At 44.3% G+C, this 16,473-nt stretch overlaps 1 protein-coding gene across 1 annotated transcript in view; it reads left to right on the top strand.

Annotated features, from left to right (window-relative positions):
- The window catches only part of plekhg2 (pleckstrin homology domain containing, family G (with RhoGef domain) member 2), a 65,368-nt gene that overhangs the window by 12,623 nt on the left and 36,272 nt on the right, over nt 1-16,473 (top strand). The window contains exon 3 of the mRNA XM_088011512.1: nt 10,598-11,115. Within this exon, the coding sequence (XP_087867638.1) occupies nt 10,598-11,115 (518 nt within the window). The remainder of the gene's footprint in view (nt 1-10,597; nt 11,116-16,473) is intronic.

The raw sequence follows: 16,473 nt of genomic DNA, 5'->3' as shown, positions 1-16,473 counted from the left end.
TGGATGGGTTCTGGTGCTGCTGGATGGGTTCTGGTGCTGCTGGATGGGTTCTGGTGCTGCTGGATGGGTTCTGGTGCTGCTGGATGGGTTCTGGTGCTGCTGGATGGGTTCTGGTGCTGGACGTCTGCTTCACTTATCAGACTGAAAACACGACAGAGTGGTTTTCCTATGAAGCTGCTGCTGCCCGACTCGCCGTCAGTGGATTTATTTCAGTCTGGATCTGTTTCTGTGTGAGCTGCGACTTCCTGTCAGCAGGACCAACACACACACACACACACACACACACACACACACACACACACACACAGTAATGAGGTGTAATTACACACAGCACCATGCTGTTATATTGACTTCCATAGTTACCACGCAAACACACACACACACACACACACACACGTACACACACGCACACACACACACCCACACACACACACACACACACACACACCTCGAAAGCAGCTACATTTTTGACCTTACTCTGCAATTAACATGGGGGCAATGTTCACAAACACAACTGTGCATGTGTGTGTGTGTGTGTGTGTGTGTGTGTGTGTGTGTGTGTGTGTGTGTGTGTGTGTGTGTGTGTGTGTGTGTGTGTGTGTGTGTGTGTGCAGGAAGCTGCCTGGTTTGTGGTGATAAAGTTCAGAACAATGTTTCTGCTGTGACAAACGCTCCGACCGGATCGCCATGAGCGCCGCAGCAGAACTCTGATTATAACCGAAGGACAGAAGGAGCAGAAAATAGAACAGAACCAGGAAGAACTGAACAGAACCAGGAAGAACTGAACAGAACCAGGAAGAACTGAACAGAACCAGGAAGAACTGAACAGAACCAGGCAGAACTGAACCGGAGGAATGGGTCAGAATGGTCCGATCATCAAACTGAAGTAAAAACCAAAACGACCCGTCTGACCTCATTTTACAACATCTCAACTGGGCTCAAACTTTGACTAGGCCATTCCCAACCCTTCATTCTGCTGGTTTCTGTGGATCATTGTTCTGCTTCAGAGGAGAAACTCTTGGCTTGTTTTGGGTCAGTACTGGTTCTGGTTCAGACTTCTGCCATGGAAGCCATCATCTCTCTTCTTTTCTGTTGACCTCTGACCTCAGCTGTAGCAGTGGGATGTTCTGTTGGGCTGATCTGCTGGAGTCCAGCGGATCAGCTGAGACGATACGCTGATCGGTTCATCGGCTGACTCTTCCTGATGAATCGGTCCGGTTTCAGGTCAGAACCAACGTTTTTGCTGTCGAGACGCCGGGGGGCAGATCAGAGCCAGGAATGTAAAGTTGAAAGGTCATCCATCTTCACAAGCCGTTGAGGGGAGTTTGCTTATCGCTCCAGGAATGAAAGTGAACAGAAGGACCCTTGGTGCGTGTGTGGGGTCAAAGGTCACAAGGGTTTGCCAGGACTTTAGTACTTTGGCTCATAAACGATGTGTGAGAAGCGACTTCCTGTCTTTGTGTGTGGAGAGATTATCTGGAGAAACACACACACACACACACACACACACACTATGCAGGCCGACACCGTCCAGCTGTTTTCTGGAGGTCATGAAGTTTTTGATCTTCCTGCGTTTATCATGAAGTCTCATTTTAATATTTTTTGTTTTTAAATTTTTGTTATATTTTTCATTTTAATATTTTTTAGTATTTTTCTCGGTTTGGTTTATCAGGTCTTGCTGTGTCAGCAGTCCGAACTTCGTCAGACAGAGAAACGGTTCGATTCCCGTCAGAAGACCTTCAGTGTGTCTGAAAGCTCCTGAGGTCAAAGTTCATTTACCTGGAAGCTTGAGCCTGGCTCTGCGGCGGCAGAGGCTGCTGGTGGATTCGGGGCAGGAAGTCACAGTTTGATGGTGGAGAACGGACTGAGGCTCAGCAGGTTCAGTTCCAGCGTTCTCCTGGGTGAGGCGCTCTGCCCAGGTTGATCCAGGTGAACCAGGTTTCAGTTTACAGTCAGAGGAAATGTCGATGTCAGCATCTTTGGTTGTTTTCAGTATTTCTAGTTTGAGTATTCTGTGTTCTTTAGTCTGATACTTTGATTAGGCCAGTCTGCTTTGTCTTACTTTGGTTCAGTTCTTTGTGCTTCTAGTTATGTTTGTTCCTTGTTACTCTGGTTTAATTATGTTTCTGGTTATTCTTCATTTCTTTGTCTCCACCTGTGACCCGTTAGCCAACCAGCTCGGCTGTTTTGTTCACCTTTCCGTTTTTAATCTCTTCTCCTGCTGGTTCCTCCCGTCTCATCCTGTTAGATCTCGTATTTTCCCTGTTTTTGTTCTGCTCTGTCTCCCTGTGGGTTTTGTTAGTTGTATTCTTCATTTTTTTATTAAACATCCAACATGATCCGCCCACAAACTCACCTCTCATGTTATAAAGTTCAGCCAAATTCACAGTTTTTCTGTCATTGGATGCAACGAATAAAACTTTAGTTTCGTTTTAAGCAAACAGAGTTAGAAGAGCTGAAAATATGAAAATGAAAACCAAGCATGGACGTTTATCATAATGTCAGAGGAGATAAAAGCAAACACATAAATCAATATATTAGCTACTGATGGTATTTGTTATTGCTGTGCTTCAGAGTTTCTGGTTTTCAGAAGCAGAAATAAAAGTTTTAACGGGTGAAGACGACGCCTGTCAGGCTGAAGGGAAACACGAGGAGATGAAACGTTCTCCATCAGAAGCTTCTTCTGAAACGTTTCAAACGGCTGCTGACAGCCAGGAGCGGCTCTCTGATTACTGTAATCACACACACAGGAATCTCTCCTCCTCAAAGTGTATTTAAAGGGAAATTCCACCTCATAATGACATCCACAGCTCACTGCCGGAGGCCCTTCTGTGTTTTTGGGACTTGAAGACTCCATGAAGGTCTGTCACTCCGACTTCAGCTCACATTACGGACGGCTGCCATCTTGTCTTAAGAGGTTTTAATCATTTTCCGCTGCAGGAATCAAACTTTCCTTCCAGTTTATTTCTGGCTCTGAAGCCTGTAGAGACAGAAAATCATTTTAACAGGAAGTCTGATTCCTCTGGTTCACATCGAAATGTTTGTTATCCAGAAAATGATGTCTGATGTCAAATATCTGGGAAAACACGAATCAAAGCTGAATGTTTAGGAAAAGTTTAATTTTTATCACAACAGAATCAGACGAGGACAGTCAGTTCGTACAGATGGTTACATCTCTAGTTTGGTGATTTTTGTCTCTGCTGCTGTTTAAATTCAAAATCCTTTCCGATGATGAGAACTCTTCATCATCCATAGATTTATGTCTATTTATGCATTCAGTTTGTATTCTCTGTTTATCTGGGATTCTCCCGTCTGTCCTTCAAACCGGCTCAGAGCTCGGCTATTCGGCTGTTTCCCTCCAACATGAAGCCGCTTCAGATAAGTGGAAACTAGTTATCTTAAAATAAAAAATGACTGATTTTATTCAGAGAACAACGACAGATTAAAATGGTACTAAAAGGATTAAATCTGCATTTGGATTCTGCTGTTGTCAGTCAGGCTGATAGACTGCTACAATAAAATCAGGCAAGCTAGGCTAAGCTAAAGCAAGGGAAGCAAAAATGTTTAGCTAGTAATCGAAAGGCTAATGTAAAATAAGTTTGTCTAAGTTAAGACAAGATAAGTTAATGAACACAGACAAAACCAGCAAACATAAAATAAGCTACTTCATATAAAAGGATAAGATAAGCTAAGCTAAGTCAATATAAATTGAACACAGATAACACCAGCAATCCTAATATAAGCTAAGCTAATTTAAGGCAAATATAAGGTAAAATCAACAAATTACTAAATAAAGTCTAGGATAAATTTGGTAAGAAGTTCAATGAAGAAAACATAAGCTAAGCCAAGCAAAGCTAAGTCAAAATATGCAAAAAATATATGCTAAGCTACATAATGTTAAACTAAGCTGACAGTGTTTGTTACCTGGAAGCTTTCTTCAGGTGTTTGGTTCTGAACTGCTGATGACAGTGTTGTAGGACTCATCTTGCTCTCGAGATCATTTTTTGATGGTCTCGGTCTCGGACTCGACCGCATTTGGTCTCGGTCTTGTCTCAGTCTCAGGTGCTGAGGACTCTGCATTTTATTTCAAGAACAGTCAAGACCGCAACTGTGAAAATATCACTAAACTTACAGCATTCTGTTCAGTTTATTTGTTAACATCTTTGTTTTCAGTGGACGCAAAACGCACCGATTAAAATCCAAGCAATAACGTGACTTACCAATCACGTGAAAAGAAGCTAAAAGAAGGTAAGCTCCGTTGACGTGATGTTAGCAAAGCTAGCTGTACAGAGACACATAAGCATTTGTGATGAAAAGAAAAAGGTTATTCACTGCAGTGAATTATTATGCGGAGATGTTGACTAACGTGTCCCATATATGGGACAACTCCTTGTCCAAAAGTATGTAATATAGTGATGTGACATTCAGGAACAATCTGGTTCTGAACGGATCTTTACTAAGAATATCAGATTGGAGCCTTACTGAGAGCCGTTCTTTGTTCTTGTAATGCTCTGCGTACACTGCAGTAGCTATCATTATTTTATTTAATTATATGCGTTTATATTTATTTTATTAGCAAATAAATAAAACATAAAAACGAAAGAGCACGCAGAGCATGCTCATTGCTCTTTGATTGTTTTGTTCAAAGTGGCAGCTGTAATGACGCCATGTTGTCAGACTGCCTGGCTTCATGTAGTGGGAGAGAGGGTGAGAACAGTCACGATGAGCGCCTTGTGCATGGTTACTTCTTGCTTGTTGCTTCTTGGTCAGTGTTCATAGTTGAACGTTGTTTACCGTCAGGGCATTGCCTCAATTGCTGTTTAATAGTGCAGACAGTTGTGGTTTCTGACATGAGCAATATGGGCAAACACCCAGGGTGTTATCTTTTTAGGGATGGCACGAGACCACTGCGGATTGTAGCACAGAGATGGAAGAATAAAGAGTTTGTTCTGCTTTTAATATTATTTAAATTTATTAAGTATTTAATATCTAGGTGTTTTTATGGGAATGTGAATCTTTCAGATGAATTTGAGAAGCAGTTTTGATCATATTTCACATTTTATCGTGTCATGTAGCGCAGGGTGCTGGTCTTGGTCTTGACTCGGTCTCGGGTTCGGTGGTCTTGACCACAACACTGGCTGATGAAACTGGAGGAATTATTTAGAGCAGGGGTCTCAAACTCCAGTCCTCGAGGGCCGGTGTCCTGCAACTTTTAGATGTGCCTCTGCTGCACCACACCTGAATAGAATAATTAGGTCATTAGCAAGGCTCTGGAGAACCGATCTACACAAGGAGGAGGTAATTAAGCCATTTCCTTCCAGTGTTTTGTACCTGTGCCACATCTAAAAACTGCAGGACAGTGGCCCTCGAGGCCTGGAGTTTGAGACCCCTGATTTAGAGGTTGTGGGTTCGAGTCCAACCAGTTAGCATATAGCTACGTCTCATTAGCTGCATCTTGTTGAATTTTTTTTAAGGTTTTGTTAACTCTAGTGGCCTTTATTTGATAGAGAATCAACATCTAATGAGACATGCAGCAAAGGCCACCAGACCGGGAATCGAACATGTGCCGTCTGCGTTGAGTACTAAGGCTGGTTCCTGCTGGTTCCATCCGTTCCTGCTGGTTATTGGGGGCGGGGGTTGTTGGTATCCCCAGCTGTGATTGGCTGAGCGTCCAGGTGGAAAACCTGTGCAGCTGAGCATCACTACCTGCAGCAGCTTTCTGAGAGCCTTGCCAGTTTCTGAGAAGGCGGAAACAAAACAAGACAGACGTTTCACCACATCCTGGACTTTAAAACACTCAGATTTACTTTCTGACTGAACATCCTCCATCTCCTGACACCTCCACCCTGAAACTGGGTGCAGCTCAATCTGCCCTGAGGCCAACAGCAGAAAGCATTTCAGGGCGGCGAGCGCCTTCAGCTGCACGCTGTTCCCTCAAACCGATGACAGGAAGTCAAACGTGCCGAGCAGCAGATGTTGCTGAGAGGAACTGTCTGCAGAGTCTTTAACGGTGATCGGTGTCAACTAATGGAGCTACTGAAACACACACGATAACACACACATCCAGAAGACTGCAGACGGTGAGTAAACCCTTCAAGCTCAAACCGAGACAAACACACGTTCCTCCAGATCAAATGGCTGTGACCGACTTTCCCTGCTGAAGTTCTTGAGTCTGACTGGGCAGTTTTGTCTGCAGCTGGTGCCGTCGTTGCTCCTGGCAGATTTCAGGCTCTGGGTCTGAACCTCGGTGGGGTTTGCATGTCTTTGTCTCTCTGGTTTCATCCAACATCCAAAACCATGGAGGCTTAATTATCCGCTCCTGATAGTCTGTCTTGTTGGCCTCTGTGATGGTTGGTGACCCGTCCAGCGCTTTCCTCCGGTTGACCCCAGGTTTTCCCAGGGATTAGACTCCACAGTGAACAGCCAACAGCTCTTCACCTGCCGCTGCTTTTACCGGTTTTAACAGTTCATTAAATAAACCTTAATCTTCACTGATGCGCTCAGTGGAAACCATCGTAGCGCTGCTGCAGAAGCTAACATCTGTGGCCTTCCTGGATTGGCTGCTTTGCGGCTAGCTGTTTCAGATTCCCAAGATGCATTTTCTTTTTAAATATTCCAGATACGCTTTATGAAACAGCAGTGGACGGCAGCTGACTGTGACTCTGAGATCTTCTCTGTTCTGGACTCAGGAGTTAAAGCTTTTCCACCAGATAGACCAACAAACTGAGATGTTTCTTCTCTCCCTCAGTGGATTGGAGGTCAGTTTCTCCTCCATGGAGACAGAATCCAGTCTGAAACATCCAGATCACGTCTGGATCTGGTTTGGAACGAGGCTTTAGCTGAACCTCTCCTCTGTTTTATTGATTTAACCAGCAGGACAGATTGTGAACAGTTTCCTAAAGCCTCAGTCACACAGCAAGATTTTTTATGCCTGTTTTCTCCTTAAAGGTGCTCTGATTATCTTTAACTGAAAACATAATCAGAGTAGTAACTCTGTGTGTTCAGAGTCATCTGCTACGTTCTGATCTGAAATCAGGAATATTCAGCATGTTGCATTGTTTTGACCTGATGTGTTTTTCCCCGACGATAAACGCTGAATGCAGCCTGCTGAAGGTGACGTGTAGCCAATCAGAGAGCGAGACGACGGAGACACGCAGAAATGTGGAAGATGAAACATTGGAGACCCAGAAAGTCTGCAGGTTGGAGGCGTCTTCATGTGTCGGTTTTTCTCTAACATCGTCCACTAACGATCAGCTTTGGTTCTTCCCAGTCGGCCATGTTTTTTACTCTGAACTCGTGTTTCCTCTCAAAAGGTTTTGTGAGATTTCCCGTCTGAATGTTGGTGAATGAAATCAGTGTGTGTTGTTCCTGCTGTGTGGCTGAACATCACACACTGCACAACCAAACCTGTTAAAGCTGCGATTATTTCCTGTCATGTTTCGGGTCGCTCAGGTTTTCAAACACTGTTAAAATGTTGGAGCGGTTCTTGTGGTTGGGGAGAGACTTGGTCTCCTGATGTGTCTCTGCTGCTCATCAGCAGAGCTGGACTTCATGCAGTTTAGTCATTTTATGTAGGATGAGGGACACGTGTAAAAGTTGCAGTAAAAGTCCGGCCCTCTTGGAATGCGGTTTGAGATGTGCTGCGTCCAGAGCCATCGCTGGAACCAGTTTGTGTTTAGAATCCAGATCTTAAAAACAAGACACTGAAAACGTGTAATAATGTTTCTGATTACGGCTCTTCTGCTGCGGTGAGGTCAGCACAGTCAGCGCTGCGTCTCACAGGAGGTGAAGTCATGGTGGTCTGAAAACCAGAGCAGATACGACACAAAGAGGAAGGACGTGTGATGCTCTTTTGTTTTAGCGTTTGGTGCTAACAGCAGCAGATCGGCAGCTAGCTCTGAGTCAGTCTGCAGGTTTGCTTTAAGCACCAACTCACTGCGGTCGGCCCCACACCTTTACCTCAGATTAACACATCCAGTCTTCCTCTGCGTCGCCTATTTACACTTCAGTTCTTGTTTCTGAGCAGCTGCAGACTGATCTGCTGCTGCTGCTGCTGCTGCAGGAGTTTCTGCTTCCTGCACAGGAAACCTGCAGCATGAAGTCAGCAACAGCTTCTCCTCTTTCTGCTCCATGCAACGAGTGAAAAACCCAAATGTTTCTGTCAGTCCTGATTCAGCCTAACATGACCTAAAGGTTTGGTGAAACATCCTGGAAGGTTGTCAGCAGCTTTAACCCGGATCAGACCGAACCTCCTGCTGTTCAGAGATTTCACCAGAACGACAGACAGACGGCAGCCGAGGCCGGGCGCATCACATATCATTCATCTTCTATTGTTTATCATTTATCGTGAACATTTTCTAATTTTAAGAATTTGGTTTCATTGCCTTGATAAATTTTATTTAATGATTTTTAAAAAACCAACAAAACGGACATTATTGTATTTCTGCCATTTTCTCCATCAATAAATGTCAGTAAGATCAAAAATATGATCAGATAAAGTCTCGCCTGTTTTATTTTATTCAACATGTTTTTCAGTAATATTTCTGTTTATGTTGCTATGACGATGACACAGCCGTAGTTACTGAACATAGAAATAATAAATAATGTTTTTATTATTCCTAGTTATTACTACAAAATATTGCGATAAATTTTAAGTCCATATCGACACCGTTAGCATCAGAACCAGAACCATCAGAATCAGCTCTGTACTGGTTCTGTTCTCTAGCAAGCAGAATGATTCTTCATAAAATGAAGAATGTCTTCAGTGAGAGGCGTTTTCAGAGGCCGCTGTAACACAGACTGCTAGAGGAGATCCTTCCTGCTCAGTCAAAAAAACTGGACGAGTTCAAATGTTTCGTTTCCCTCTTGGGTAAATAAAGTGTTTTTTCATTAAAGTGGGTTTTTGAGTATTTAACTGATAATCGGATTATTATTATAATTTTATTTTTATTGGTTCTATTTTAGTTTAATAAACCCGACCAGCTCTGTTCTAGTTAAAGGTTTTTCCAACCTCTCTGTGTGGAAATGGCTCTGGTCTAGTCAAATCCTGGCTTCATGGCAACAGCAGCTTGGATTCCTGTAATCACCTGCAGTTTGGGTCTGTAGCTGTCAGTGTTCCAACGTCAGCTAACAGAGACGCTGCCATTAACAGACGGAGACTTTTCTGGACTAAAACTCTGATGGCGGTTTGATCCGACCCAGCAGTAGACGGAACCACTGGATCTGAAACAGAAAACGCAGCGCTTCAGCTCCCAGAGGTTTAGTTTCACCTGGATGTCGACCTGATGGGGGTCAGGGGTCGTCAGCGTGAGGAGGGGGGCACAACAACAACAACGAAAAGAGGAAGAACCGAGTCAGCCGGAGGTGACGCTCCGCTGCTCACACTTCCTGTTTGCAGTGACAGATGGCAGGTCATCAGGTTGCCTAGGTTACGGTCAGGTAAGCAGGAAGTTTTATAATGAAACCAGTTGTTTTAAACGACTGAACGGTTTTCAGCGTCCGGTTGTTGTTTGGAAACAGCAGATGTTGAGTTCAGACCCAATAACTGATTACATCAGATAAAAGGAACTGAACCTGAAGCCTGTCATATCCGGTCCGCTTCAACCCGACTCTGGTCAGCTCAGATCCGTCTGCCTAGTCAAAGTCTGGTTGGGTCAGTGAGGTGTGAACGCTAACTGACCTTTGACCTCTGTTCCTCCAAACCTCAGTCTGGGTTTGGTTGAAAAGAACTCTGGTTGGTTTGAATGTGAACGCCAAGCGGACTGGAGACCGCTCCAAAAGCAGGAAGTGGACTACAGCGCAGGGCATTCTAGGTAAATACAACCAAAGCTAACATGTTAGCCTAGCGCTAGCAGCAGAAATGGCTCCTGGTCTTTAGCCTAAAGAGAAATCCTCCAACACTAAAATCTGACGCCTCCATCTTGTTTCCATCTGGTGAAGAAGGAAGTTGCTCTCAGTGTCTTCAGAGGTTTTTGTGTCGTTTCCTTCAGTGGTTCTTGGTGCAGCGCCCCCACAGGCCAGGAGGGGAACAGGTTGGTTTGACTCAGAACCACAGCAGCTGGAGGTGGAGCAGATGATGGAGTTCTGGTTCCAGTAGAACCGGGTCGACTGGACCATCAGGAGGAAAGCTTCCTGAGTTTTCTCTGAAATTATTTTTTAGATGATTTAATCATAAATAAAGTGAAGTTTTAGGTATGAGGAATGTCTTACAATTTAAAATCGTGGTCCTCTGGGTTTAGTTTCCACATAATCGTCCTGCTGTCGTAATGATGCAGGTTTCAGTTGATACTAACCGTTCTGTTCTTCACTGAGCTGGTAATAATGCAAAGTGTATCTTTGAATTTTAAAAGGTGTGCACCAAGGTTCAGTATTTGGCTTCGTGTGAAGGTTTCTCCTGATGCAGTCGGTACTGTGGTTTATTCCACCTGCAGGAAAATTAAGCTTCATGTCATAAGAATTCATCCAATTATGATCTGGAACAGAAACATCACAGACATTTCACTGGATTGTTTAATTTGCTTTCTTAAATACATTTCTGTTTAGTTTTTGAAAATAAAAACTTTTTTCTGTTCTGACGGACTGACGTTTGTCTCTGCAGCCGCCAAGCGTCCCTCCTCAGTCTCGTCTCTGAGTGGGATCGTGGGTAGGATGATGTCGGCTGGCGAGCGAGGAGCGTCTTCGTCCTCCTGCACCTCCGTCAACACTGTGTGTTCGGACGGAGAGCGCCCCGTTTCCCTGTCCCTGTCCTCCTCCACCTCCTCTGTCTCGCTGCAGGATGCCTCCTCCTCCTCCTCATCCTCCTCCTCTTCCTCTCTGCCATACGGCGCCGTGCCGGCCTACAACGCCTCGTCCTCCACGCCCAAACGGAACGGCTCTGACATCAGCCTGGACCTCACGCCGCTCGTAACTCCACCCACTGGAGCGGCCGCGCCAGTCGGAGGCGGGGTTTCCAAGATGGCGGCGGCAGGCCACGCCCACAACGAACACACAGCCAATCCGGTGGCGGCGCTGCCAGCAGGGGCCGCGCCCCGGCAGCTGTCCAGGCTGGACAGAGTCATTCTGGAGATCGTGGAGACGGAGCAGACCTACGTCAGAGATTTAAAGAGCATCGTGGAGGTGAGAGTCGCTCCGACCAATCACATCTCCGATGAGTCCAATCATAATCCAGGCTGAAGAAAAGATTCTCCTGTTTTAAGGATCTGCTGTGGTTTCTATCTGCTGATGAGCCAGTAGTTACAGAGTCAAGGAAATTTGTCACGTTTTCAGGATGGAAGAAATGTTTTTGTCCTAACGAGTTTTAGTGAAACAGAAAGAGAAAGCTTTATTAAAAGGAAAATATAATTTGTCATTTCAGAAGGAATGCTGAAAGAATCTAGTTTCCATCTAGAGTGAAAGATTTGAAATGAGCCTGAAGGAAAATTCAAACATGCTTCTGTTGATTCATTATTATTGTGAAAACATATAGTATAAATTATGTATAAATAAAAGATAATATAGCAGGATGAGGAAGATAAATTGTTTTGGGTTCATTTTATCTGTGTGTGCTTCATTGGGAAAGTAACTCTGGCCTCTGATGACGTTCATCACTTCACCTCCATGTTTACAGCTTTCATCTGTACACGAAGCTTTTTCTTTATGATTTACACCAGAGGTCTCATTCTCGCGGCCCGCGGGCCAATTGTGCCCTGCAGGACGATGTCTGGTGGCCCCACCGTGATATGAAAGTATAACATTAGTGGGGCCCACAGGGTGAGGGCCCTCTGAAGGAAGTCCCCCCCGCCGTTCCTCGTCATGGCTGACATTCGGTGCTAGGCTAAGCTACACTGACTTCATGCACACTACGCTTGTAACAACAGTGTGGCGGAGATGGACCGGTCCGGTACCAGTTTCCCTTCCCTGCAGTCGCCATTCCGGTACTTTCTACCATTAATGCCAGGATCAAACACAGAGAAAGGCGACAGTTACTGGGCTGCTCATCATCCGCCGCCTGTTTGACAAGGAGAAGCGGTGATGACGTCACGCGTCGAGATGTTCTTCATACGTTGCTAGCTGGCTAAAGACTTCTATGAAACGTAGAACAAGAGCGACGTCAAGTGGAATAAACTAAACTTTGTCACACCCTCATCATGTCTTTGCCAAAGCCAAAGCCTGCAGTTCACGTATTGGAGAAATAATTAAATGTTGATGACATTTGAGGGTATTTAAATGTTTTTTGTGGAATCCTTTATGCGGCCCAGCCTCACCCAGACTCTTTCTCCAGAGGCCCCCGGGTAAATCGAGTTTGAGACCCCTGATCTACATGGTTTTCTTCTTCTTCTTCTTCTTCTTCTTCTTCTTCTTCTTCTTCTTCTTCTTCTTCTTCTTCTTCTTCTTCTTCTTCTTCTTCGTCTTCTTCTTCTTCTTCTTCTTCTTCTTCTATTCTTTCTGCTTGCTGGTTCTCTGAAGTTTATTAACGGTTGCTTTAGAAACTTGAAGGAGATTTAGCTCCACCTCCAGGATGTAGAAGAGGAGATAAATAAGAAGATCACTGATTCTCTCCTCATGGACAGACTGCTGGTTGGAATAGTGCCTCTCTGTTGGTATCAAGGATGGGGAATTCACAGAGTTCTGCTGTGTCAGGAGGGTACATTACTTTAGCTTTCACATTTCTAACCAGCCTGGAAACAAATTTCTTTGCTGTGTTTAGAAATGTATTAGCCAAGTTAATCCAAAGTAGATTATCATCTTGAAGAATAGGCTGGTTGTTGTTCAGTTGCTCGTTTCCTCCGGCTGTCGACCGGCCAATGGGTGAGAAATCAGCTAATCTGCTGTTCCTGAGTTCAACCACAGATGGCGCTGTTGAACTTCTCTCTTTTGTGGGAACAATTGTCAGGACAGGAAACTGTGAGGCCTCTACATTCATTAACTGGGTTTGTTATTAAATCCTGCAGAATCGCCTTGTTAGCATCTCTGTTAGCTCAGAGTTAGAGGGTTGGCCCCATTTGTGCTCTGAGGTTTTGATATTTCTGTTTTGGCACGTCATGTTGTGACGCTTTATCAAGCTTCGCTGTGTTTCTGCTGCATGACTTTGACTTTACCTGAGGAATGTTTCAGACGATTTGTTGATCTGGTTGCATGATTGAAGGGATTTCATCCATCGTTGGTCCAGGTGCACCAGCAGTGGGCCAGCCGGGCGTGTGTGTGTGAACCAGGCTTTTGTAGTGAATTTACAGCAGCTTTCATCCTGAGCCATGACACACAGACCCGGAGAGGCTGACTGTCGTCAGCTTCTCCTGCTGCTGCTGCTCATCTCTCCAGCTTTCATTCCGGCTCAGGCGTCACTTTCAGTCACACCTTCCTGTGTTCGGTGGAGTCAGTGTGTTTACTGATTGTTAGGATATTTAAGGAACTGTGTTCAAACTTCCGTTTTCCCTCAAACCAGCCAGACTTTCTCTCCTCCACGGTTGAATCGTTGCTGTTCTGGTTCTGGACGCTGCACAGCTGGAAGGATTCCTGTTCTTACTCTTTCACTGTTGGACAGCTGTTATGATGCGTAACCATGGCAACAAGGTATTGTTTTTGCAGCTGGGAGAAGCTGATTATCATCCCCAAAGCCAAAAACATACCTGAACTTTGACCCCCAACCCCCGGAGGAGTTGAAAGGAGGCTTCATGGATGCAGAGCAGAGAGAAAAAGAGGAAGTTCAGTCCATCCCTTCCATCATTATTTCCTACTCCAACATCTCTGTGCTCAGCTGACTGATGGAGATCAGATACTTGGATAACAGGAGTGATGACCACATTTCATTTACTTTTAGATAGATAAAGTATTTTGGAATTGAATTGATCAGAATTTATCTAAATTTACTGTATTTACCCTCTTAGCTTAGCTTCCCTTAGCCTAGCTCACCTTGCTTTAACTTAGCCTATTTCAATTTATTTAAACTGGTTCCAGCTTTACTATTTTTAGTTTTTCTTGGAATTATTTATCTTGTGTGTTTATATTGGTGAGTGATGCTGGCTCTCTCAAGTTGCACTTATTTTAGCTCATCTTAGCTTAGCTTAGATTTTTTTATTTGACTTTAGTCTATTTGATGCATGTTATCTCAGCTTGCCATTTTTTGTTTTATGAGGATAATCTCAGGTTAATATTTATTAAGGAGCTTTCTAAACTCTGTCATGAAAGTGAACATAATTCATAATTTCTCCATGGCAACCGACTGCGTAGCTGTAAAATTGTGTTTTGATTTAGTTAATCTTGCATCACAGATGAAGAACTGCAGATTAAATAAAGGCTGAGCAGAAGGTTTTCCTCTATGAACACCGCTGGGGTTCAGCAATGCAAGTTACAGTTCCAGGATTCCTTGAAGATTCCTGGAGGATTTCTGAAAAATTCCTGTAAGAATCCTGGAAGATTCCAGGTGGATCCCTGGAAGATTCCTGAAGGATTCCTGGAGGATTCCTGGAAGATTCCTGGAGAATTCCAGGTGGATTCCTGACAGATGATAGGTGCATGCTTGCCTCTTGGTCCTGCAACGCGGCCGTGTCTCCTGCTGCTCCCTGCAGTCTGAGGTCTGGTTTTGATTGAGGCTACATGATGTCAGGCCCACTTGGAATCTGAACCAACAACCATAATGGGCCTGTGTGTTTCTGAGTGTGTGTTTAGTAACAAAGCAGAATGCAAAGCAGGGAAAGCAGCTTCTCTTCCCCTACAGACTGGGTTTTCTTTTGAAGACGTTCTGGTTGTGGCGCGGCTGCCAGCGGGCTGAGATCACACCACCTGGTTCAGCTCCTCAGCAGACAAACTGCTGACTGACTGAGGGGGGATCGTTCGCTGACCTGCAGCCAAATGGGACAGGAAGTGGAGGGGGAGTCGTTCAGCCAGACGGAGGAAGGGGGAAGGGAGGGAAGACGTGGAGAGGTGGGACGGGATAAGAGGAGCGGGAGCAAATAAAACACAGAGCGACCCGTAAATACAGGAGAACCGTGAGGAAATGACAGGAGGAATACTTATGGAGTTTATGTGGAGATGTTTTATTAAAACCATGGCTGTCAGCGTCAACGCGATTCAGAAAAGTTTAACTTTTTAATATTACACAATTCAGATTAATCACATTACTTGTTTTGACCAAAAGCCCTGCAGAGGGTTAGGGGAAATGTCTTAGGCATGGATTAGGCATGAATGCAGTTACTAAACTGAATGGAAGTTTAGTTTGATGGAAACATAAAACTAAACTTGTGTGTGCGTGTATGTAATTAGAACCTAAAAACAATGTAAATACAGTAAATAAAGAATATAAAAGTTATTATATTTTATGTATTGATGTTTGTGTCACTTTATTTAGCAATCAGCTAGTAAGCCTGATCTTTGATCAATTGGTAGACCCTCCATCTTATTTGACAGTAATTTGACAGGAAGGGGGCAAAGAAACAGAGGTTGGGAATCAAACTCAGCCCCATTGACGTCTTTATCCTCTGTTTGCTCTAACTACAGTGTTTTTAAAGTGAAATTCAGCCTGACTTCCCCAGTTTGACTCTTCTCTCATCTTTTCACTGTGTTTGTGACTTTGCATTGCTGACCGCGGTACAAGACTGCATGACATTCTGCTAACCCTACCCAGTACTAGTCTGTTTCTAACCCGACCTGGACTGTCAGAACCCAGCAGACCTGCAAAAAAGTGAGGACCGGGAAAAGGTCCTCGTTTCCCACAATGTCCTCAATTTGTGGGTGAGAGTGGTGAAAGTAGTTCTCTTTATGCAGTATATACAAGTACACACACACAGAGACACACACACAGTTGTGTTTTTGTATCTTGTGGGAACTTTACATTGACTTCCATTAATTTTCTTCGACCCTTCTAACCCCAACCCTAACCCTACGTCAATTCACACATTAGTCCTAAACCTAACCTCTAACCCAAAAACAGCAAAATCAAAATGTCCCCATAAGGAGAAGTGGTCCTTATGGGGACCACTTCTCATAAGTGGTCCCCATTTATGACCACTTATGAGAAGTGGTCTCATAAGTGGTCATATGAGACCACTTATGAGTGGTCTACCTGGTCTACCTGTAGACCAGGTAGAACCGGTCTACAGGTTCTACCTGTAGAACCTGTAGACCGGTTCTACAGGTCTTTGGTTCTTTAGTTCTTCGGTTCTTCGGTGCTCTGGTTCTCCAGTTCTCCTGTTGTAGACAGAGATGGGTCCCCACAGGCATATAAAAACAGACACACACACACACACACCCTGTGTTCTTGTTTTCAAATTTAGGAAGGAATCTTGGAAACTTCATGTTTTCCAACAAAGTGAGTTTCTTTCCAACAATCCTGCAGAAGCAAACACCAACAGCATTAGCTTAAATTTCCTGTTTATTATTATTTTTCTGCTGGGATTTGAACTAACAACCTTTGAAGGACTCTGGACACTTTCATGGTGTTTTAGTACGAGTCGTTCTTTACGCTCTACTTCTGAGGAACAGCAGTGGGGTTTCCTGGGT

Source organism: Poecilia mexicana, unplaced genomic scaffold (genome assembly GCF_051168715.1).
Source record: "Poecilia mexicana isolate PSO_F unplaced genomic scaffold, ASM5116871v1 scaffold_13, whole genome shotgun sequence".
NCBI lineage: Eukaryota > Metazoa > Chordata > Actinopteri > Cyprinodontiformes > Poeciliidae > Poecilia > Poecilia mexicana.
Note: the sequence above shows the minus strand (reverse complement) of the source record. Positions and strands in the feature narration are given on the sequence as shown.